This window comes from Jaculus jaculus, chromosome 2 (assembly GCF_020740685.1).
Source record: "Jaculus jaculus isolate mJacJac1 chromosome 2, mJacJac1.mat.Y.cur, whole genome shotgun sequence".
NCBI classification, from domain to species: Eukaryota; Metazoa; Chordata; class Mammalia; order Rodentia; family Dipodidae; genus Jaculus; species Jaculus jaculus.
Window position 1 is genome coordinate 143,056,973 of NC_059103.1, and position 26,207 is coordinate 143,083,179.

The window sequence follows — 26,207 nt, forward strand, 5'->3', positions numbered from 1 at the left end:
GTAAATGTTTAGGGCTAAGATCTGTTTGAACAGTCTCACTCACATACCTAGCAATGTATTTATTGCTGTTTTGCTTAGAAATGTACCCTGGTGTACCAGAGATACAGCTTAGCAACAAAGCTAATTTTAGTATGAAAAGACTAAAAAGAGTTTATCTTGAAAACACCCTCCAAGATTTTCAGCAACCAGTGCTGTGAAGCAAGGCCAAATTCAGAGTTGAAGTGAGTATAAATAAAAAGAGAAATCATTTTATATCTTTTCTTTAAAGTATGCAATCTCTAAAGAAATGATGCCTTTTATGTAACGAATATAGTTCCAAGAAAAACCTGGCTGTATTTGGGGCAGAGTGTAATGGAACAGAGACACCTACTGGTTTAAACAATTATCATGTCATATCATTCAGGTGCAACTAGTTTCAAGAATGCGGTTTCTCATAATTATTTGAAATATATTGATTAGAGTCCATATAATGGTAAGGTATAGAATCTTTTCTTCATGAAATAACATTTGTAAAAATCAGATACGTCTAACTATTTATATACTAACTCAAGCACAAGATATCTATACTCTGATAGTCCAAATTCTTCTCATATCAGAAAGTTCACTGTAGCCTCTTAGGCTTATTATTTTAAGGCAACATAATGCTGATTGAATGCTTGCATTCCAAGGATTGGTGAGGCAAAGTGCTATGAGAAACTCCTATCTAAGAAGCCAGGAGTCAAGGTGCTCATCATTTTGGACACCACTTGACCCCTACCTGGTCTGTAATCTAGGAATAACACCTGGGCTTTCCAGATCATATATTCTCATCTTTTCTGGGAAACCCAAACATGATATTATTTCCCCAGAAATGGCACTTTCTATCCAAAATTTCATGAGTGTATAAACATTTGTATTATCTTCTATGAATCATTCTGGTGAGAGTTTGAAAGATCTAAATGCAGAGGAGACTGTGGAGAGTTGTCTTATGAAGTTTCTGAGGGGAAAGAGGAGTTTATTCAGAATTGGGATGGAAGCAGTTTGTGTGATATTCTGGCAGAGAAAGTGGCTGTATACTGCCTGTGTTCTGAGAACTTAAGCTACATTGAATTTAAAAGTAAGGGCCTGATAAATTTGGCATACAAAAATATGAACAGGTTCTGATCCCCAGCGCAGAGTACTGCCTTCAGCTGCATTTCTTTAAAAGATCACCACTTTGAAGATGGGCCAGCTGTTTTGCTTTGGGACTATAGGAGTGCTGCTGACTCTTTTGAAATGAGGGTACCTGAAGGAATTTCAACTGGCTTTATTATCCCCTGGATTAGCAAATTTTGACAGCCTTGTCTGCCTGGTACTGATTTTGGATGGTTAGCAAATGTAGGGAAAAAGAGGGCCGTTGGATTTGCAACATGTTTGTCAGGAGATGGCATGGAGGTAGGCAATCCAGCAGAAGAGATGAGACAAGTGAAGAATCTCTAACACAACAGGAGGAAGATGCAGGGTGTGTGCAACAGACACAGACTATGGGAAGTTTACTCCAGTCTTTAAACTCCCTCTTCCCATTGGAAGAAAAATGGGCTAGATTAGAGGGAATAGAGTCAAGGGAGTTAATGCAGTTCAGGAATGAGTAAGAGTCAGGATTAACAAAGGCAGAAGTGCCAGAGAAAGAGTGAAAAAAAAATCCTAAAGAATTAATGATTATTTCAAATGGGGGGGGGTGTGGAAAGAATATAAGAGCCAGAAGATGAAAATGTGGTGCTTTTAAATGTTGTCTTCCATATATTCCAGCTTCTTGTCAAATAGCATAAATCTTTTGCCTGTTTTAAATACTATCCTTTGTATTTATAACCTCACAGAAACTGTCATTACCTCCATGAGACCCACATAATATTGGGTTCATAAACAATTCATCATGGATAATGGGGCAGGGTAGGAGAAGACATCAAATTAGAAGAGGGACTAGCTGGAAAGAAGTTTTGCAGAAGGTGAGTTAGAGAGAGTAACAAAAGAAGGTAGTGGGAGGGCATTATGACCAAAATACAATTATGAATATATGTGAAAATTTTCAATTTAAAACATCAATGAGGGCTAGATGGCTTAGCAGTTAGGCATTTGTCTTCAAAGCCAAAGGACCAAAGTTCGATTCCCTAGGTCCCTCGTTAGCCAGATGCACAAGGTAGCACAGCATGTGTCTGGAGTTCATTTGCAGTGGCTGGAGGCCCTGGAATGCCCATTCAATCTCTCTCTCTCTCTCTCTCTCTCTGTCTCTCTCTTTCCCTCTCCCTCTTTCTCTCTGTCAAATAAATAAATAAAAATAAAAATATTAAACAAACCAATGACTATAACTTGGGGACTGGATATAAAGGAGAAGAGTTACATATAGCACACATAGACAAATATGAGAACTAGGAATAAATTATGTTAATTCCCATATTTTAAGCATGAAATAAACATAATATTTTTAATAGAAATAAAACAATCAGGAAGGATTCATGGCAGTTGGAGGACAACATCATGAATTTCTTCTCAACTGTCTTTAAGGTAAACATGACTGACAGTTATGTAAGTGGAAATGTCACAGAGGATGCTGGGACTATGGAACTAGCCTCAGGAAGCTACTTCTCTAGTCATTTCTATTTTGATGTATGTGGTGAGTACAGGCACCCATCCCATGGTGCACATGTGGAGGTGACAGGACAACCTCAGGTGTCAGTCCTGAACTCTCCCCTTCTCTGAGGCAAGGTTACTCACTGCTCACTGCTGCTAGCTGGCCTGCAAGCTTCTGGGAGATTCTCCTGTCCATACTCTTACCTTACTACAGGCACACTAGGATTATAGACACTCACACTACTGTGCCATGCTTTATAAAGTGCTGGGGATACAAACTCCGGTACTCATGCTTACACAGTAAGTGATTTATGTAGGGATCTATCTTCCCAGTCCAGAAAGCTACTTCTAAATCATGAAATATATGGAGGGGAACCATAAGATTTTAGTAACTCCCTGAAGCTTGGTACAAAAACATATTAATTTGCTTATGCTATGGGTTAATTTGAAATCAGTTTCACTTGCTTTTATATGAAATTGGTTAAATATAAAAATTGTTGATTATAAAAGAAGTTTATAGACATGAACCACAATAAACCCACAAAGTTAAGAAGGAAAACACTTTCTTGTGAGTTTTTTTGATGAGAAAAAAAAAACTGAGAAGTGATTTCACTGCTTACAGGGAAAGAATATATCAAATAGAATAAACTCATCTATGGCTATAAGAAATCAGGAATCAGAGGATTGAATTTGGTACCAAATATATCCTTAGTAGGATGAGAGAGAAATAAATACTATAATTAATTTACTGAAAATCAATCATTAATATGTATGATATCACCATTATTGTAAAAATCAGGTTTAAAAAAGCCAAAATGAGACAATATAAATGAAGGAGAATTTATTTATGCTGCCTTTAAGTGAACATATGGTCATTTTGTTGGAAATAAGAACAAATTCTAGCGTTAAAAGCCTGAGACCTAGTCAATAAATCGACCCCATTTAAAATGTCCTTAATGGACAATTGCTTGTGGCATAAATAAAGCCAAATATTAAGGTTTCAGTCCAAACATAATTTTTATTTTGTCAATGAGGATCAATTTGGAAGGAGAAGAAATGATTTATACCATGTATTTTTGTGGTAAACTTTCTAAAGAATAATGCTGTGTTGTACCAAAGCATTACTCCACTAATATCAACCTAAGAATTAGGTACAATAGGTCAATATTTTGTGCTATAATTTAGTAAGTTGTCCCAATCAAAACGTCTCTATTGCCTGACATTGAAATTATATTATGAGGATATATATTCATTGTATATATTCATAAAGAGAGAGAGAGAGAGTAAGAGAAAGAAAGAATGGGCGTGCCAGGGCTCTAGCCACTGCAAATGAACTCTAGACACATGCGCCCCCTTGAGCAGTCCTGGAGAATAAAACTTGAGTCCTTTGGCTTTGGAGACAAACCCTTTAACTGCTAAGCCATCTCTCCAGCCCTAGTATGAGAACTTTTAAGTGAAGAGAGCAGGCAGAATAAAAGTTGTCTATTTTGCAAAAGCACTAAGTCATCTATCTGGACTTGGCTCTCTGATCTACACAAATTTCCAGAAGATCTACATAGTAAGAAATTGTTTTCCTCAGCTTACTGAGTCAGAACAAAGGTTACAAAGATTGAGTGACCAGAGATGACACTCTTTGAATTTGCATGTCCGTAAGTAGAAATTTGTTGAATGGACATTCTTTAAAGAACTCTTTTTAAGGAATCATACGCTAGTTTGTAAATAATGTGGCAAGGAAATTTTATTTATTTTATTGTGTTTATCTACTTATCTAAAACTATAAAAGAATTCTTCTAAAGAAGTAGAATAAAAATGACTCAATCTTTCTTGATGCCCAAAGCTTCCAGCCTCCTAGAGGTGAGTTAGTATGTTGCCACTGGTCAGCAGCAGCTGGTGCTCAGAGGGATTTCAGTTCTATGTGCTAACTTAATACAATGTGTTTAGTCATGCCCTCTGCCTGCTTGGAGATGCAAATTTTAGCTTCTTGACATATGAAAAACTGGCCTGGCATTTAGAAGGTCCAGAAGTCTAAAACACAAAGCTTTACTCAATAACCAGTTCTGCAAACAACAGCTGTGACTACAAATAAAAAAGCATCTATTTGTGAGGAAATCACGCAGAAAGAGCTTGTGATCACACCAAGGGCTTTTCCACAACCACTTAAATATAGCTAGCAATGCTGTCCTGTATTATTATCTGTGAAAGTATGTAAAAACCCATGTGCTTGTATGTGCACATATGTTATGCCAGCAGGTTTGGTGCTTCTTTTTTTTTTTTTTTTTTTTTGCTTTTCGAGGTAGGGTCTCATTCTGGTCCAGGCTGACCTAGAATTAGCTCTGTAGTCTCAGGGTGGCCTTGAATTTACGGTGATCCTCCTACCTCTGCCTCCTGAGTGCTGGGATTAAAGGCATGCGCCACCATGCCTGGCTTGTGGTGCTTCTTTGAAACCTTTTTACTGTGTATGTGCCTTCAGCACTCTCTGGGAGGACAGCTCCACCCAATCTGTGGCTAGGCTGGGCTTCCTGGAGCCCTGGCCACTAACTTTCCTTCCCTCAGGCGTGGTCTTTAGAGCACATCAAGAGAGCCCCAAGCTTACAGAAAGCCATTCTGAGCAGCACAGAATGAATGACTCCCACCATGAAAATCAAGAATAAAAATTTTGGAAGGTGTGCATGCACACCACACATGAGTGTGTGGGTTTGAACATGCACACATACACACACAATTTTTTTTATGGAAGATGTGGCTTTAAATAGTACCTCATTCAAAATAGCTGTGTACCACACTAGAAGGCAGGCTTCTACAAAGACACTCTCCAACATTAAAAGGAAAAGGATGGGGCTGGAGAGATGGCTTAGCGGCTAAGGTGCTGGCCTGCAAAGTCTAAGGACCTATGTTTTAATCTCCAGATCCCACTTAAGCCAGATACACGAGGTGATGCAAGTGTGCAAGGTCCCACACATACTCACAAGGTGGCACATGCCTCTGGAGTTTGATTGCAGTGGCTGGAGACACTGGTGTTTCAACTCTCTCTCTCACTCTTTCACTCTCTCTCTCTGTCATAAAGAAAATAATAATAAAATAAAAAGAAAATAAAAAAGGAATGAGCCAGGCATGGTGCACAAGGAGGGTGACGTAGAAGACCCACTGTGAATTTGAAGCCAGCCTGAAGCTACAGAGTGAGTTTCAGGTCAGCATGGGCTAGGCTGAGATTCTACTTCAAGAACAAACAAATAAACAAATGGGATGTTGAGTAGTCCTCAGGTCTCCATTTTGCAACCAATTTGTAAGGTATTCACCCACACATGATTGCCCTGTCACAACCACTAGCCTGTAGCTGAAAAACTCGTTGCATTTGGACAGACGAGAACCTGCCCCCAGCTTGGAATACTGGAAATATTTTAAACTTCCACCTTAAAAATTTAAAGATGAACCATTTATGATACATATAAAAATTATCTGAATATTTGCCATAATACGTTTCATTTAGACTTATTTTATCTGTAGACTAAATATGTTGGTGGTTGAATTTTGCTTTGCTAATCAGGAATTGTTGATATGAGTGTTCATCTATGAAATGTATGCATTAATATGATTAAAAAACACTCGTTAGAAGCAATATACATAAACATTTAGACCCTAATCTTGATCTCATCATCTTCATCACTTTAATTGTGACTGAGTACTGTGACTGGGATTTGAGTCCAAAACATGACCTATTAGTTAAGGTATGGAACCAGTACTCTAGTTTCTCTTCAGATTATATATGTGTGTGTGTGTGTATGTGTGTGTGTGCCTTTCACTAAAGATTTCTGAAAAGAGGACCAATCCTGGCTTTAAACCAAAAACATATTTTAAAAAATATTTTACTTTTATTTGTTTATTTGACAGAGAGAAATAGAAAGAGAGAGAGAATGGGCATGCCAGGACCTCCAGCCATTGTAAACGAACTCCAGATACATGTGCCCCCTTGTGTATCTGGCTAATGAGGGTTCTGGGGAATTGAACCTGGGTCCTTTGGCTTTTCAGCCAAACACCTTAACCACTAAGCAATCCCACCATCCCTTTTATTGTTTTTTGAGGTAGGGTCTTGCTCTAGCCCAGCCTGACCTGGAATTCACTATGTAGTCTCAGGCTGGCTTTGAACTCACAGTGATCCTCATACCTGTACCTCCCAAGTGCTGAGATTAAAGACATGCAGCACCATGCCCAGCCTAAACCAAAATTTTGAGACTCTGCAACAAGGCTAATAAGAAATCAAACAAACCTCTTTAATCAATTATTTTTAAATTAATGTTTAAATTCATATGCAACTGTTGTACTATCAGTAAATATCTAATCAAAAATCGAGTGTTTTATTTTGAGGCAAATCATACCATTGAAAAACCCACATGATATTTAGAAATCAATATCCACCACTTATTTGTCAATAGTATCAAATCTTCTTAAATTTTGAATGATTTAATTAGAAATTTATGTTGAGGAGATATTTCAGTGGTTAGAGGCACTTGCTTGCAAAACCTGGGCCAGTTCAATTCTACAGCCACCCAGCTAAATCTGGACAGGCATTTTTTTACCTGGCACACCTGCCCATACACACACACACACACACACACACACACACACACACACACACACAGAATAACTAAAGATTATGAAATAAAGGAATTTAGGCAGAATATGCTAATAGAATAGTAATGACCAATTTAATATATGGCATTAAATTATAACAAAATTTAAATATTATATAACTTTGCTAGTTGTTGCTACCTTCTCATTGCCGTGACTAAGCACCCAACTAAAAGCAGCTGATGGGAGGCAAAATTTTTATTTTGACTTACAATCTTGAGGGGCAGCTTCATGATGGCTGAGGAAAGCATGGCATCAGCAGAGGCTGAACATCACCTCTGCCACCTCAGGCGGAAAACAGCACCAAGAGAGTAAATGGAATTTTGGCCAGGAGGATCTGGATATAACCCCCCACCCAAGCCTGTCCCCAGAAGCACACCTTCTCCAGCAAGATTCCACCTCTCCTAGGCTGCTACTTAGAACAGAGTTGTTAATGACCCATTTGACAAATCCTGACTGTTTACTTCCAACAGTAAATACAACCTGGTCCCCTCCCTGACTTAAATTGGTTTTCCTGCCATCTAGAGTTCCAACTCTCCTTTCCATAAGGCATTACATTTACTTTCAAAGTGAATATACTTAAGGATTCTTTAAGTGTTCTTAGTACCATGGCTTATTAAATGTTAGACCATTTCATTGAATAAACAATTTGATTGCATCATATTCTCAGCTGATATAGCAAATTGCCACAAACTGAGGGGGCCTAAAACAACAGAGAGAAATATATTTTCTCACACCATATTCCCTTTGATGGTACTGGAGAAGACCTCTTCCTTGCCTCTCCCTAGCATCTAGCGGTTGCTGTCAATCCTGGGTGGTTATTGTGGTTTTATTGTGCAACCTCCCCATAGCCTCATATCTTGTAGTTAACTCAGTGAAGGAGATACAAAAAGAGGTTCAAGTTATTTAACTCAAAATCCACTGTCAAATGAACTGTTTTATGTGAATGTATTTAAACGATGTTTATGTGAATATGTTTAAACAATGTCCAGCATAGGCTGGAGACAATGTCAGAATAAAACTAGAGACCTCCTCAGCTCTATCTGCAAGAATTTTTCCTGGCTAACTACACCCACCAATCAAGACTATGACTCTTTTCAAGTATTGAAATTATGATTTACTGTAAAAATGTATTAAAAGGCCTCTAATTGTGCCTCTTCCTCCTCCTTCTCTTCCTCTTCCATCTTTATTTTTCTTCTTTGTAGTGTTGGGAATAGAACTCAAGGCTCACACATACCAGGCAAGCATATTACCAGTGAACAACATTTCCCAGCCCTTCTGACTTTTCTTCTCAAGTGGCATGCACTTGTGTCTATGACCAGTGCCTCTCAAATTTAAATGTATATATGAATTACTTAGTAATCTTGTTAAGATGCAAGTTCTTGAGCCAGGTATGGGGCAGACACTTTATAATCCCAGCACATAAAGCTGAGGCAAAAGGATTCGAGGCTATCCTGGGCTGCATAGTAAGACTTGTTTCAAAACTTTAATCAATCAGGGCAGGGGCGATGGCTTATCAGTTAAGGCACTTGCCTATGAAGCCTAAGCACCCATGTTCAATCTCTCTCCAGATCCCACATAAGCCAGACACACAAAGGCAAGGCAATCACAAGGTCCCACATGCCCACTAGGTGGTTCAAGCATCTGGAGTTCGATTGCAGTGGCTGAGGTCCTGGTGCACCAATTCTATTTCTTTCTCTCTCTCTCTCTCTCTCTCTCTCTCTCTCTCTCTCTCTCTCTCTTAAAAATTTTAAAAATTAAAATAAAAATTTAATTAAACAATTAACAAATTAATTAAAATAAAATGTGGATTCTAGAATATAGTGGAAGCTCAGTGGTAGAATGTTCACTTAGCTTGGGCTTGACCTTGGATCCAATCCTCAGTACCTTAAAAACAAAACAAAAGAAAGAGATGTTAACCCAGTAACACTTGAATGAGGGCTGATTCTGTGTCCCAGTCTTCTGACAGATGATGCTGCTGGAAGTTCGGTGACCTTCATCATAACCTAGGAGTGACCCTGTGCAGACATCACCATAAGTCTATGTAATTGTAGAAATTGTCCATGTATGACAGCAGTGAAAATTGGGACCTCTCTACCAATAAATACCTCTTTGAGCCCTACTAAGTACAGAAATGGGGCATACGCAAATCATGAGTTTCCGATCATTGGTGCCAAAGCAAGCCAAATAGGATTCAATGAAGAGACTTTGTTCATCATGCCCAGCTACCTGCTGAGAACGTACACCTGTCATTCTTGCAACAGAAGCAAGAGACATTGTTGCTTCTGGGCCCCAAGGGCAACACAACAGTCTCCCCTAATAGATGCAAAGTGAGTCAGGCAAGTTTTCTGCAATCCCAGAGGTTTGGCTCCCATCTAGCTTTTCCCTTGGCATCTCTATTCAGTTTCAGCATGGCCCTGGAATGCCATAATGTGGTCTTAATGATGTTGACCCCCTAAGTACTTTTCAGAAGATGTTTTCTGCAGAGATTTGTTAAAAGGAAAAATGATTGCATTATAGCTGTTTGTTTTCTTTTGTTTTTCTTGTCTTTGAAGCTGTTGGGACATGGTCTTGAGATATAGGGATGATGCTAGAAATAAATCCTTACAATTCACTGCTAATGGTGATTGATGAGCTGATGAGAGCAATAGGTATCCAAGGAACAAAGCCAGTTTTTAATGGCACTTTAATTTTGGAAATTTAGAAGACTTCCTTGCAGAAATTTGAAGTGAGAATGGATGCAAAATCATTAAATAAATTAAAGTGCTTTCAGGGAACATCAAGTATAAATAGATTTCTTAAACTATCTTTTCCCTATGTAGTGTTAGCATATACACTTAAGAAAAAATTTTGTAAAAGAAATGAGTTCTCTAAATAATAGTACATTTCTCATCATTTATTTGTGAGCCAGTAAACTGTTAAGAGGGTGTTTTCCTTTTCAAAGTAGAAAGTTCTGATTAGAATGTTTACTTACTATGAAGAAATATTTTCAAAGTTGTCATGGTTTAGGTCAAGGATGACTGTATCCTCAAGTCCTGTAAGATGGCAGTGGAGATTTGGCAAAGCTGCTCTACCTTCCTGGTACACCTGGAAACATGAGAACCCTTACTACTCCATCTCCATGACAAGTAAGGCTGAGATTTTGCCTTACAAATATTCTGGCAATCGACCCTACCTTCCCCTCTGCAGCTGTCACTGTGGGAGAAACTGCTCTCCTGTTCTCCTAGTCTGCCTCACATACTGCAGCGACTCATCTTGCTGCCCTACAAATCTAAGCAGGCCATTGCCTTGTTTGGAACCCTTCCATGACATTTACTCTTACAGTGGCATCCTCCAACTTTGGCAGGCATCAGAGTCACCTGGAGGAATGGGAAAACATAGATTGCTGGGCCTCTCCCCAGCTACTGCTCCAGTAAGAATGGAGAAGGATCTGGGAATATACCTTTAGAACAGTAGACCTCATGAACATACACATGGCTAATCTAATGCTGCTGGTCTGGAGATGACATTTTGAAGAAAACTGGTTGACAGAAGGAAGCCCACCAACTCTCCTTCCTTACATCAAGTACCCTTCAGAATTTCCATCGCCTGACCTTTCAAAAGTCCCTCACTCCCCACCCACTCCTCTGTACCTCCACCTGTATAAGACACACTACAGAACTTTCAGTTCCCTGAAATAATGCTGTTGCAGTGATTCATGCACCCAGATGCTCTCTCGAGATGTTCCATGCATAGCCTATAACTGACATGTGGTATCTTTGGAATCACATCTATGCTATGCCCCTAGTCACACAAAATTATTTGGAATTTTCTGAGCAAATCATAATTTGTTTGAAGCCATTGTCCATCTTCTCCTTTACCCTGCAATGATCTTACCCTCTTTTATGAATAGAAACCTCTACTTTTTCATTCAAAATTTTTCTCTCAAAAATATTTATGATTAGAATTGTACTTGGTCAAAGAAAATTTCTTTGCAATAGGAAAAAGAGGACTACTATAAAATCTGTAATATAGAAATGTAAATGATCCAGTGTTACTTTAGGCATTTTAAGTATTCAAATCTGTTTTTCCTTCCTCAAGTTTCTATACATTACTTTTGTAAAGAACTAGAATCCTGCTCATAGGAAATGAGAAGTCTTCTGTCCATTTACTTATTTTTCCCTAGTTCTTTATATTTCTAAGATGAATTATTTATATGTGCATGGTATTTTAACAAATTATGCCTGCAAATGTGTGTTAAATATAATATTCAGGATTGTTACTTTTATACCTTTATAGCATTTGTACTTCCTTTTGGAAGACCTTTTGGCTACAAACCATGATACATACACATATATATGGTTACACACACACACACACACACACACATATATATTCACATATGTATATATAATATATGTTTATGTATGTGTATTTGTAATGGATAACCTACATTATTCATTATTCTCAATGGTTTAACATGTTGACATAGATATAAATCATTCAAATCTATACATGAAACTATTATGACATTGAATGGTTAACTATATGAATGTATAAGTCCAAATTATACTCACAGAAAATGTTGTAGAACAGGAATACAATACTTTCCTTTAAGAAAGATGTGTTACTTCATGAAGATTAAACCCAAAGCCAATGTCAAGTCAAGAGCAGGCTCCCCAAAGAACAGGGATTTTTAGAAAGGCAGTGGGGGGGAGCAGGTAATCTGCCTACATAATGAGTAAAAGAGGATTAATAAAAAGTATAGACCTTAAAAGTAGGGAAAGATTATGTTCTTGAACTTGTAAAGCTCTACTGTTATCTCAAACTGGATTAGTTCTAATAAGAATTTACATTTAAGAAAAAGTCTCGATAAGCTTTTAGGCTAAATTTCCCTGAGCCATTTTGGGTTCATTTGGGGTCTGCTTCAGTAATGAGGTGTTGGGAGCCTCTGTGTCTCTGAATATCTGATTTGGTAGGAGTTGGTCGTTCTCTATGTCAATCTCCTTCACCCTTGTGCTAGTACCAGGTTAACCAAGAAAACAGCACCCTTGCTTGTTTCACCAATTATTCTTAGTTTCAGATGGGGCTGTGCACCACTATTGCACTTGTGTCAGAGCCACACGTTCGGTCATGATACACAGAGACCTCTCCTCCTACCCATAACCGTGGGCTAACTCCACGATGCATGACCCATATACCTCAACAAGGAGGGGCCGGGGGGAGGGGTAGGACATGGACGAGGCTAACAATGGTACCAACTTGACTGTATTCACTGAGTCCAAAACTAATTAATAAAAAATTAAATTAAATTAAATTAAATTAAAAGCTTTTAGGCTGATTTTGGGCTGCATAGAAACAACCAAAAATTGCAAAACATCTGTCACAGTCTTTCATAATTAGATAATACTTGATTTTCTTTTCCTTCTGTTTTATTATACAGCCCAGATTGAAATTCATGATCCTCCTGCTTCAGCTTCCTGAGTACTAGAATTATAGTCAGGTGTTTGCCACTACACCTGGCTAGAAAATACTTAGTTTCTTCAGGATCTATTCTCATATTCTCCAGTTTTGAAGACCTCACCTCTTTTTCTATTGTTTATTCAAAAGACATTCACAAAGTACCTGCTCTGTGAGAACTCTTGCAGAAAATCAATAGTCATTACTTTCATTTAAAAGACAGTTTTTAACTTATTTATTCTGAAAGAGAGAGAAAAATGGGCATGCCAGGACCTCCTTCTATTGCAAGCAAACTCCAGATGCATGCACCACTTTGTGCATCTAACTTTACATGGGTACTGGAGACTCAAACCCAGACCATTAGACTTTGCAAGCAAGTTCCTTTAACAATTGAACCATCACTCCAACCCAATAGTCATTACTTTCTATATGCCTAAAATCTTGCTTGAGAAACAAAATTACTTTCTATGAACTTGATTGCCAAATAATATTAAAGAATTCTGGAAGGTTTTATGGGGTGACAAAACTAGACTAAAACCCTGGATAAGTTCTACTGAAGTAGAGGAAGGCAACTTATAGGAAGATAGTATTGGAGAAGCAGAAACCACAGTTCCCAAAAATGTTTGCTACTCCTCATTCCAGAGCACCACCATTCATGCAACTTTATCCCAGCCACTCTGAGTCTCTCCGTTCAATCTTCCAGATGCCCAGGAACAAGAAAATCCAGCTGGCTCTGCTGGTGCAGGGATTGCCCACTTGACTAGCATGCTGAGTAAATCAGAACACATCATTAAATTTAAACTTCTAATGAACAACAGATACTTTGTAAATATTTTATTTATTTATTAGAGAGATAGAATGGGCATACCAGGGCCTCTAGCTACTGCAAATGAGCTCTACATGCATGAGCCACCTTGTGCATTTAGTTTACATGGGTTCTAAGGACTCAAACCTGGGTCCTTAGGCTTTGCAGGCAAGCCCCTTAACTGAGAAGCCATCTTTCCAGCCCAAACAGCAGATATTTTTGCGTATGACTATCCCATAGAAACATTCAATTCTAATATAATTGAAACATCTTATAGTTTATATTTCTTAAATCTGGCTATTCTGCAAAAAAAAAAAAAAATACAAGCCTGCAAAAAGAGAATTATTAAATCCAAATAAATTTAGAATGTCCACGCACCTCTCGTGTATACTGCACCCAGGAAACTAATCCTCCAAGCATCCAAAGGGACATTTCACCCAACTTCTGAGTTTGCTTCAGTTAGCTGAGTGGGAGCAGAGGCATCTTAGGAGGTTGGCAGCTATTAGAAAAGCCTAACTTTGGGAAATCTTGGTTCATTTGCACTAAGTATCTGAGAACCTGCTGTTGCTCCAGCTTTTCCAATTATGCCATTTCTTTGAATGTTGTCTCTTTGCAAAATATAGAAAAATTAAAAAACACCATCAGGGCTTCTAGGTCATGGACAAAAAACAGTAACTGGATTCTTCTTTTGGCTCAGTGGGAATTGTCAGATTTGGGAGACTCTCCAATAAGTATAATAATGAGCACAATTAGCACTTCACAGTTTACAAAATGCTACCATACACTTCAGTTTCTTTATTCTCAAAACAAGACTAAGTAAACAAAACAAGTATTTTATTTTCCACATTTTCTTCATGGGACCAATGAGTCCCTGAAAAGCCAAGCATGGTGCCCAGGATCACAGAGGTAATAAAGTTATATCATTATCAGGGTTCAAACTCAAATTTTGATCCTCAACCTCTCCATGACCTCAGCACCTGCCAAGCACTTACTAGGCTCCCACCATCTTTGTTCCTTTATCTTTAAAATATGAAATGTAATGTTTCCAATATTTCTTCCAGCTTTATTTTTAGTCTGCAATGGTGGGCAACCTAGTCAAATGAAAACCTCTTCAAAGGATTTGCTCCCATCCAACTCTTCCTGCATCTTTCCCCCAAACTCATCACTCCTGTACCAAAGAAAAGAGCCTACCCATTCATAGATAGATCCCAGGCATTCATCAAAAAGCCAAGTCTCAGGCTGAAGTGATGGCATAGCAGTTAAGCGCTTGCCTGTGAAAACTAAGACCCCAGTTGAGGCTCGATTCCCCAGGACTCATGTTAGACAGATGCACAAGGGGGCACATGCATCTGGAGTTCATTTGCAGTGGCTGGAGGCCTTGGCACACCCATTCTCTCTATATATCTGTCTCTTTCTCTCCCTGTCCGTTGCTCTCAAATAAATAAAATATAAACAGAAAGGCTGTACTTCTAAAAAAAAAAAAAAAAAAAAAAGCCAAGTCTCTTCTGATGGGGAACTTATAGGAGAGGCTCTGTTCTGCCTAGCTTGGTCATTCTCACTTTTCACTGCTGGGCTCCCAAAGACTTCTCTGTGGATGGATTACCTAGAAAGGAACTGCCTACTTGTGGGAGTGGGTATAAGAGTTGTGTCATCACCACCTCACTGATACCTTGCCTTTGTAGAGTTTATTATGTTTTGTTTTTTTGGTTTTTCAAGGCAGGGTCTCACTCTGGCCCAGGCTGACCTGAAAGTAACTATGTAGTCTCAGAGTGGCTTCGAACTCATGGCGATCCTCTTACCTCTGCCTCCAGAGTGCTGGGATTAAAGGCGTGTGCCACCACGCCCGGCCTGTAGAGTTTATTATGAACAATAGTAAAGTTCCATTTACCAGCCTTTACCTAATGACTTGCTTCCTGAAATCAACTCTTTTCAAATATGAAAATATATCATGGGTAATGAATCAAAATATTTCAGAAAATACCATGAAAATAACAAACTCTATCTTTATGTGGGTCCCTAGATCCTTGAGATCACTGTTCTTCGAAGGCATCCAGGCAACTATGGAGAGCAGGTCTTGAGCTGCTGTGAGAGCAAAGGGATGTACACCCAGGAGACAACTTCAGAGAGTAGTTCCTTGTATTCAATAGGGAAATAGGTTTATAAGAGTAGTTCCTTGTATTCAATAGGGGAATAGGTTTATAAGAGTATTTCCTTGTATTCAATAGGGAAATAGGTTTATAAGAGTATTTCCTTGTATTCAATAGGGAAATAGGTTTATAAGAGTATTTCCTTGTATTCAATAGGGAAATAGGTTTATAAGCAGTTGAGAGCTGGAAGAGGGTCCTAAGGGGATTGGTGGGTTCAAAGGTTGCTAGCCAATGCCTAGGGACTTTTACTCACTAGCATGTAGGGAGAGAGTCAGGTAACCTACATAGTGGCAGGAAGAGGGTCACAGGGGATGGGCTGTGTGAAGACTGTGGGCTGATAAGGAGTTTCCTAAGCAACTGGCCAAAGGTCACAGAGCTATGGACAAAGCCTAAGTTCAGGTGTGAGGGGCTTGGAGAGTGAGTGGCCTCCTCAGCCCCAGGGGCCTTAGCCATGCCTGGCAGCTCAGGCCCCTCTCCTGAAGGCTCCAGCCTGAGCCTGGAAGTGCCTGACATCAAGACATTGGTCATGTATATGTGAATAGAAAACAGAGGTTATCTAAACCAAGTTTCTTCTCACATCGCACTTGTCCCCTTATAGAAGCCATTGTAAGGGCTTACAGCTAGTAACAACTTTACATAGTTGATATGTCATTCAGTCACTTCAAAAGACGAGGAGAGAATTGAATTCTAGGGCCCTGATATCACCAGGGCCAAAATGATTTTCAAGCAATTGAATCTTACAGGGATGTATCTTTGCATTTGGTTCTGTGGTGTTAGCACTTCAAAAGTCTCACATGCATGTGCAGACCATATGAAAGTACTGAAGAATGGAAATTCTTTTGTCCTTGGAGGGTGAAGGCAACAATAGAAGAAAGAGCATTTAGCCAAGTGGAAGCCTTCAGCTCTAGAAAGGAGAGTGCAATGTGATGCAAGGAACATGAGAAGCTAAAACTGAAATCAGCCACACATGGCTCTGTTTAGTGGAAATCAAAGGAATTTTCAGATTTGCTTCATCCAGTACTCTTTGGGGAAATAGAAATAGGGAATGGGTGGATGAAAATCATGATATTCTTACCAACACCCACCTCCTCCCTTCAATAAGTGGGTTGGCGTTTGCTTGATAATCTCAGACATGCTAACATGTTGTATCCCCTATACTGAAAGTAGAAAATGATTCTTGCTTCTAAGTATGATCATCACAGCCCTTTTTCTTTCCTGTCAACATTAAGAACTTAGTCCTATCCTGAAAATTCTTACCCTTATGGTTCTTCCTGTTGTTTCATTGCTGATCAACTTTTAAACCACAGACTATGTCCCACTAGGAACACAAAGAAGGAGTGAATATAGTAATTAAGAGCACTGAACCCATTTTCAATCCCCTTATGATATGCTGTGAAAAGAAAGGAGGGGCTGGAAAAGAGAGCCCCTATGCTTTATTTTTTCAGAGTATTGTTTTTCTTCATGATCCAGTTGGATGGGCAAAGGTCCTGAGGTAAGTGAGGCAAAGCTCCTCAGTGCACCTCACTTTGAGAAGAAAGCACTGAATAGCATTGATTTGTCTCTATGCCCAACAGAGAGCCTTTTTAAAATAAATTTTTGCCCTGTGTTTCTTTCTACCACAAGACAGCAATTATTTACAAATGATTAACAAGTTGGTCCATTTAAGGCAAGTTTTATGCTGCCTTACATCCTCTGACAGCAACTAATGTAGCCAAGTTTGAGTGCCTAATAATGGAAGTATAGGGATCCCTGTGCCTAACTCCATGATACCCTGTAAATGTCTGTGGCCAAGTGAAGAACTGAAGTAATCACTCTGGTGAGTCAAGAGGGAAAATGTTTGTCCAGAAAGAATGTCTATTCCAAGTAACAAATGCTTGGAACATATATAGTGCATAATTTTCAGAGCTTTCCCTTTAATTTTTTTAAGCAACAAAATTTAATTGTGTCTAGTCACAACCAAAATGTCAAGGTCACTAGTCTTTGTTTTGGTTTAAAGTCATGACTGGAATTAAGAAAAAAGAAATGTTAAACTTAACAGAACCACTAAATGTTAAAGGTAAAGAGACTTTGGCAATGACCTCATCAAAATCTCCAAGGAGGCTGAACCAACGTCACATGGTTGTTTGGATTCTATGTCCTTTGCCATGTACAAACATAAATCTATTTGCCAAAGCTGAAACAGTTTGACTCCTGCCAGCTCTGAAGGCCAATTGTTGGAGGTGTCTGTCATGTCCTTGAGCCTAGTTATGATAAGCAAAGCAGCACCTAACTACCACAAGGATTTGCTGTACTAATGAAAATACTTATATGTAGATATTAATCCTGCAGCTCAGAACGAAAGCTCACATGTATTATATTAAAATCATCTTGGGCTGGAGAGATGGCTTAGCGGTTAAGCACTTGCCTGTGAAGCCTAAGGACCCTGGTTCGAGGCTCGGTTCCCCAGGCCCCACGCTAGCCAGATGCACAAGGGGGCGCACGCGTCTGGAGTTCGTTTGCAGAGGCTGGAAGCCCTGGCGCGCCCATTCTCTCTCCCTCTATCTGTCTTTCTCTCTGTGTCTGTCGCTCTCAAATAAATAAATAAATAAATAAATAAATAAATAAATAAATAATCATCTCCAGTAAGAATGTCCATTTGGTTTATTGCTCCACATATCAACTTTGGCATATACCGAATAATTTGTCTAAAAATTTGTCTAACATAAAGTGCTGCCTTCCTGGGAAACCGCCAAGCTGCACAAGATAGTTAAAATAAGCTTTTCCTCTAAACTGAGAGCAAATAGATTCTGACAGATTGAATTGCAACATGAGAGAAAATAATACAGCATTTGACTACATTCTGGTCTTCTCAGTGTGAATGTGGGGTTGCTATATGCTGGGATGTTGGTGTTTTTTCTTCAATAATTTCTTTTCTTCAAGAAAATAGCCTTGGGCTGGAAAGATAGTGCAGCAGCTAAGGGCTCTTATTTAAAAAGCTTGCCAGCCCAGGTTTGATTCCCCAGTGCCCATGTAAATCCAGACACACAAAAGGGCACATGTGTCTGAAATTGTTTGCAGAGGCAGACAACTATAGCATGCATTCTCTGTCTCTGTCTCTGTCTCTCTCTCTCCCTTTTTCTGAGTGAGAGAGAGAGAGAGAGGGAGGGAGGGAAATTAATTCATTTAAAAAAGAATGTGGGGCTGGAGAGATGGCTTAGCGGTTAAGTGCTTGCCTGTGAAGCCTAAGGACCACGGTTTGAGGTTCAATTCCCCAGGACCCACATTAGCCAGATGCACAAGGGGGCACACGCACCTGGAGTTCGTTTGGAGTGGCTGGAGGCCCTAGCGTGCCCATTTTCTCTCTCTCTGTCACTCTTAAATAAATAAAAATGAACAAAATTTTTTTTTTAAAAAAAGAATGTGCCCTTGGACCTTGTGGAAGAGGTGGCAGAAAGAACATAAGAACCAAACCAAAGGAAGGGGGAGGAGCACTTAAAATACTGTCTTCTAGACACAACGTGGCCTTGATATTCATAACCTCATAGTGGCTAATGCTACCTACACAAGACCTGCATAATAGGAGGGAGAAAAATGTTGGCATCAAAATAGAAAAGTGGTCAGGTGTGGGATGAGGTGGCACTCTCCTTTAATCTCAGCACTGGAGAGGCAGAGGTAGGAGGATTGCTGTGTGGTAGAGGCCAGCCTGGAAATACAGAATCAGTTCTAGGTCAAAATGAGCTAGAGTGAGATCCTACCTCAAGAAAAAAAAAAAAAGAGGAAAGACTAGTTGGAAAGACAAAAGGATTCATTGGAGGGGTATTTGGTAGGGAGAAAAGAAAGAGTAGTGGGAGGGGATTGTGACCATGGTATATTATTTATAGAAGCTGTCATTTTAAAAAGTTTTTTGAAAAATAATGTACCCTTGGTTATTTTGCATGCATGTTAAATTTCCAAATGTTATAGTCATATTTATTAACTTGTAATCAACTCAAATAGACTGCAATACTATAATAATTTGTCAGGGTTCCTCCCAAATTAGCTGAAGAAATAAAATGGTCTATAAGTCTGACTCTATAAAGTCATAGTAAATTGAAGACCTACTATTCTTTCTCTAAAGGTTAGATGACAGGACCATGGGATTGACTCGGTGGTAGAACAGGTACCTAGCATTTGTGAGGCCCTATGTTTTATTCCTCACACCAGAGAAAAACAAGAAGAAAAATGACAGGATGAACAAACCTGAATTTATGCTTTTCTCCTTTCACATTTAGTGCTAAGCATCAATAAAATGCACCCTAAATGGACAAAGGGATGGATGAGATGTGGAAAATGTAGAGTATGTGTTATCAGTACAAAAAAAAAAAAAAACACCAGAATCTCAGTATTAAAATTATCAGAGCTTTGTGTGGTAGCTCATACTTACATGACTCAGGAGACAAAGGCACTATGCAGGGCGATCAGGAGTTGGAGTCCATCTTGGGCTACATAGCCAACTTCTGCTAAGTACTGAGACCCTGTCTCAAAAAGTAAGAATCCTCAAAGGTGTATTAGCAACAGTGTGACCTCCTAAGAAATGCACAGGCCAATCTTATGTGGAGCCTGAGGGTGTGGGGTCTGACTGGTAACTCCTAAGAATGCTACAGTGGCAGGATAGCACAGGCATTGTCCTGCCATTCATTGGCCTCTGAGGGAAGAGACTGGAGGTAAACATCCCTAACTTGCCTTAAATAAACCAGCTGAATCTATTACTCCCAGGATTATCATAAAGGGAGTTTCTAACTTCAGCCTTCACAATTTCTTAACATAGATAAAGACAACCCTTTTGTATTGTGATTCACTGGCCCACTTTTTTAAAAGAAAATTCTTAAGTACACTCAAGAATAAATACTTAACCTAATTTTAAGAAAAAAATACAAAATCCCACTAATAAAGCCATACAGATAGATGGTAGATAGATGATAGATAGATAGATAGATGATAGATAGATAGATAGATAGATAGATAGATAGATAGATAGATAGATAGATGGAAAATTGACAGATAGATAGAATATCTACAATATATTCTGAAATGCATTATGCTGAGCTAGGGAGATGGTTCATTGGTTTAGAAAAGTTTGTATGAGCCAGGTGTTGTGGCTCATGCCTTTAATCCCAACACTTGTGAGTCAGAGGTAGAAGAATTGCCATGAGTTCAAGACCACCCTGAGACTACACAATGAGTTCCAGATCAGCCTGGGCTAGAGTGACCCTACCTTGAAAAACCAAAAATAAAATAAAATTTAAAAGTTTATATGAAATGCATTTTGCTATTGTTTTCTTTATAGCAGTACGCTAAAAGGTAGGAGCATGGAGAAGAGGAAGAAAAACAGTGAAAGTTATAAAGGAAGCCTATGAGGAAGGAAAATAGGATAAACCCTTACAGAATTAAAGAGAGGGCAGGAGAAAGAACTCAGAAGTGCTGAAATAAACTAATGTATTCACAGTCTAATAAGTACTGAGCTGTGGCCTTTGAAATGCTAATTAGATGCTGAGTCCCTAATGCCCCAAACCAGTAACACCTACCAAGGTCACACACAAGTGTCAGATAAAACCAAACCAGATCCAACCCAGACAAAGAATGCTTCCTACTCCAGCAAGAACCATGTGCTCCAAATCCACAGCAGTCTTAACTCAGAGAAGGAGTACCTCCTTACTTTGCCCTCAAACTTTAATCATAGAACACTGAATTAGGGTAAGGAAATCCCTTCTTAGGCTGTTTATATCAGATATGAGTTTACACCTGCCCATTCTTCTCCTTTGTCTCCCAGTTCTAAGTTCTGCATCAGTTCAGCCTTAACAGTGTCTCTCATTTATTTATTAATGTCTACATATTGCGTAATCTTTATAGCAACCAGGAAATAGCTATGACCATTGCCCTTATTTGACAAATTTATAAACTGAGACACAGAGAAGTTAAATCATTTACCCAAGTTCACATAGTATGTGTCCTGCCATGGTCAGAGTTGAGACTGCTGGATCCTCTTCTTACTTCATTCTAATACCTGCTTTCCTTCCAAGCCTGTCCTGGCATTGCTCTTTCCTATGCCAAGGATGTCTTTCTGCACTGAGACCTAATGGCCATTCTTCAAACTCTGTTATAAAAGCTACCTTGCTTGAATGAAGTTAGCTCACGATCTTCTTCCCTGTGTGATGCTGGCCAGAAGTCCACACATCCTAGGACAAAGGCTATCCTGATTTGCTTCTCAAGTCAGTGCTGACCACCTGAGAAGTATTTGCGTTCTTAGAAGGCACACTGCTATACTGGGTGCCATCTTCTCTCCACATCTATGGTCTGCATTTGTGTGCTTAGCTGTAGAATAAAATTTCAAAGACATTCTGCCTAGCTTATATAGCATATAAGATAATGAAGCCACTTAAACAAAAACAAATTGGATGGTTAAGAGAGAAAAATTCCAGATAGCCAAGAGAAAAGAGATGATTACTCCCCAAAAGGCTATGACAGCTGCATGTAGCCCTCATCTAAATGATTGTAACCCACACAAATGTGTCTCACAACAATGGGCGAGGAGAGGTATTCAATTTTTGTCAAATTGTTTAAGCCCTGGAATCTAACTGTGCAGGAGACTGGTAAGTGAAAGGAGCTGGTAGAGTGCTAATGTATCTGTATTCCTTAGGGAGCACTAGGTGGTAACATTACCTTCTTAAAACCCTCCTGGAATGACATGGAGCATTCTGTTTCATTTCAAAAAGCACTGGTCCATGAATGGTTGCCTGAGCAACCAAGGATTAGCTAACTTGGACTTCCTTCTCTTTTCCAGATCTTGGCCATCGTGTCTATCCTGTTCATCGTACTTTCCACCATTGCTCTGTCTCTCAACACCCTTCCGGAGCTGCAGGAAAATGATGAATTCGGGCAACCCAGCGACAACCCCCAATTAGCGCATGTGGAGGCTGTGTGCATAGCTTGGTTTACCATGGAGTACCTTTTAAGGTTCCTGTCCTCACCAAATAAGTGGAAGTTCTTTAAAGGCCCACTGAACGTCATTGACCTGCTGGCCATCTTACCATACTATGTCACCATTTTCCTCACCGAGTCCAACAAGAGCGTGCTTCAGTTCCAGAACGTGAGGCGAGTCGTCCAGATCTTCCGAATCATGCGCATCCTCAGGATCCTGAAGCTCGCCAGGCACTCCACCGGCCTGCAATCTCTAGGCTTCACCCTCAGAAGGAGCTACAACGAATTAGGCTTGTTGATACTGTTTCTGGCCATGGGAATAATGATATTTTCCAGCTTGGTATTTTTTGCTGAGAAGGATGAAGATGCTACTAAGTTCACTAGTATCCCTGCATCATTCTGGTGGGCTACCATCACCATGACCACTGTGGGCTATGGTGACATTTACCCTAAAACACTGTTAGGGAAAATTGTGGGAGGTCTCTGCTGTATTGCTGGAGTTCTGGTTATTGCCCTTCCCATCCCAATCATTGTGAACAATTTTTCTGAGTTTTACAAGGAGCAGAAACGCCAGGAGAAGGCAATTAAAAGGAGAGAGGCTCTTGAGCGGGCAAAAAGGAACGGAAGCATTGTTTCCATGAACTTAAAAGACGCCTTTGCCCGAAGTATGGAACTGATCGATGTGGCTGTCGAAAAGGCTGGAGAGTCAGCCAACACCAAGGACTCCACTGATGACAATCACCTGTCTCCAAGCCGGTGGAAGTGGGCCAGGAAGGCTCTGTCGGAAACAAGCTCCAACAAGTCTTATGAGAATAAGTACCAGGAGGTTAGCCAAAAAGACTCCCACGAGCAGCTGAACAACACTTCTTCCTCCAGCCCACAGCATCTGAGTGCTCAGAAACTGGAGATGCTGTACAATGAAATCACCAAGACGCAGCCTCATTCCCACCCAAACCCGGACTGCCAAGAACAGCCCGAGAGGCCATCTGCGTATGAGGAAGAGATAGAAATGGAAGAGGTAGTCTTCCCACAGGAGCAGCTGGCTGTGGTGCAGACGGAGGTTGTTGTGGACATGAAAAGCACCTCCAGCATCGACAGCTTCACCAGCTGTGCCACCGACTTCACAGAGACCGAGAGATCGCCCCTGCCACCACCCTCGGCATCTCACCTGCAGATGAAATTCCCCAGCGACCTTCCAGGGACAGAAGAACACACTAGGGCCAGGGTCCCTCCATTTCTAACACTAAATAGAGAAAAGGGGCCTGCTGCCAGGGAGGTCACACTAGACTCTACCACCATGGAGATGACTGTGAACCTCAATGCCGGGAGTTCGCAGTGTGGGCTACACGGTCCTTTGCAATCTGACAATGCCACTGACAGCCCTAAGAGTTCACTGAAAGGGAGCAACCCCCTAAAGTCCAGATCCCTCAAAGTGAACTTTCAGGAAAACAGAGGCAGTGCACCCCAGACCCCACCCAGCACAGCCCGGCCACTGCCAGTTACCACAGCTGATTTTTCACTCACCACCTCACAGCACATCAGTACCATCCTCTTGGAAGAAACCCTCCCAGGGGGAGATAAACCCTTTCTGGGCACTGAAGTTTCAACACACTGTCAGGGACTTTCCAAAGGACCATCCCCTCGGTTTCCCAAGCAGAAACTGTTTCCTTTCTCTTCCAGAGAGAGGAGGAGCTTCACTGAGATAGATACTGGTGAGGATGAAGACTTCCTGGACCTCCATCGGGCAGGAACCGACAAGCAAGCTGACTCCAGCCCAAACTGCTTAGCAGACAAGCCCAGCGAGGCCAGAGACCCTGTAAGAGAAGAGGGTTGTGAGGGCTCCTCCTCTCCCCAGAACACAGGCCACAACTGTAGGCAAGACATTTTCCAGGCTGTGGGTGAAATAAAAAAGGACAATACTCAAGAAGGGTGCAAGATGGAAAACCACTTGTTTGCCCCAGAAATTCATTCCAACCCAGGAGACACAAGTCACTGTCCTACACGTGAAACCAGCATGTGACTAGTTACAAAAGCAATAAAAAAAAAAAACATGTTTCTTAAAAATGCGATTAATAATGCCTATGAATTTAACTATGGGAAGCCCCTCCCCCCAAAATGCATAAAATGTTATTTTTGCATGGCATGAACAGTTTAGTTAAGTACTGTTTAAATAAAGATTCAAGACTGCATTTTGTAACAAACAAAACCAACTGATGGACAGTGAACGAATAAAGAGAGCTCTATTAGGAACCAGTACTCTGCAATGTCTGACATTTTTGATCCTTTCATTTCAAATTATAGGCAGATTTTCAAGTTCTAACTTTTATGTTGCAATGAGTTTTAGAAATTGCACATGAAAGGATAAAATGTCATTGCATGCATTCATAATTATGAAGACGAGTAAGGTGCTTTGAGCTTGCAAAATGCATAACTTTGTAAATAATGGGGCCTGGATGCAAAAATGTCAAGAACACATGGAAACAAGTTTCTGAGACACAGGTATTTCCTTCACAGCAACTGCCTGGAGGAGCTGTACAGACTTCCTGTTGCAAAATTGCAACCTCTTCTTAAACCATCTTGTGTATATTTCTTTGTGTCATAAAGTTCTAATAAGAATATTTGTTAAAGGAATACAGTATTTTTATTTATTTGTGACAAAATTCATAAGGTACCATTTTCTTTTTAATTTTTGATTAGTTGTTGCATTTGTGATGTTATTCATAAATCATGGAACTATATTAAGATTCAATGACCAGATATCACAACATTTGAAATTTAAGCTTGAAATTTTGGAAATAAATTATATATCAGGTCACAGCCCATCACAAAAATTCATTGTTATAAACCTGAATATTTATATATATAAAGCTTTTTGTATGATTATATACACACACACACATACACAATCATATAAAAAGCTTTTAAAACAATTGGCACTACACATTTGGCAATAACTTCTCTTTTAAAAATGTACTTTGGTTATTGACTATGACTATGTTTTCCTCTAGTATTCACCTACAAATAAGTAAAATGTAGCAGGAAGGATGTAGATGTGCCAAAATGGAAATTCCAGAAAGTGATTTTTAACAAACTAAAAAAACAGAACCATGTAAATGGGACTGTCACTCTACCATAAATGTGCTGGTTCCAAGATGAGTTACTAAGACCCATACCTGGGAACTGGTCACTCACTCCATGTTTCTTAACATGGGATGTATGGGAAAAGAGTGTCATTTCTAGAAGGAAGTTGTTCTTTTTACAGAATGTGAATTCTGCCCAAGCCATCCATGACAGTACAACACATATAGCAACTAGAAATACCTTCTTAAGTTTACAATCCCATTCCCTCCAGGAACTAGTAAGAACTATCCTTGTTGAAAGTCACTTCCTGCATTTTCTACCAAGAGCACTACAATTGCCAGGAACCGAGGCACTGGCTGGAGGTTATCCTATTGGTGCAGTCAGCTCTAGAAGCCCCGAAGTGTGAATCCAAAGTCTTTGCTTGCAGATGAGCAGCTCCCAAATACGTGATCCTGGACAAACCTGTAGACCCCCTTTTGAACTCAGTTTTGTCCAAACAAAAATTATTTCTAAGCTCCCTTAAGATTTCAAATAAATGATTTCTTAGTCTCCCAGGGATGTTCAGGTTTTACCTCAGTGAAATACAT

General features: G+C 39.8%; 1 protein-coding gene across 2 annotated transcripts in view; it reads left to right on the forward strand.

Annotated features, from left to right (window-relative positions):
- Kcnb2 (potassium voltage-gated channel subfamily B member 2) overlaps window positions 1-24,792 on the forward strand; it is a 425,449-nt gene extending 400,657 nt beyond the window's left edge. For both annotated transcript variants that reach the window (XM_045142575.1, XM_004653288.2), the window contains exon 3: window positions 22,403-24,792. In XM_045142575.1, coding sequence (XP_044998510.1) covers window positions 22,403-24,559 — 2,157 coding nt within the window. In that variant the 3' untranslated portion in view covers window positions 24,560-24,792. The remainder of the gene's footprint in view (window positions 1-22,402) is intronic.
- The last annotated feature ends 1,415 nt before the right edge of the window (window positions 24,793-26,207 follow it).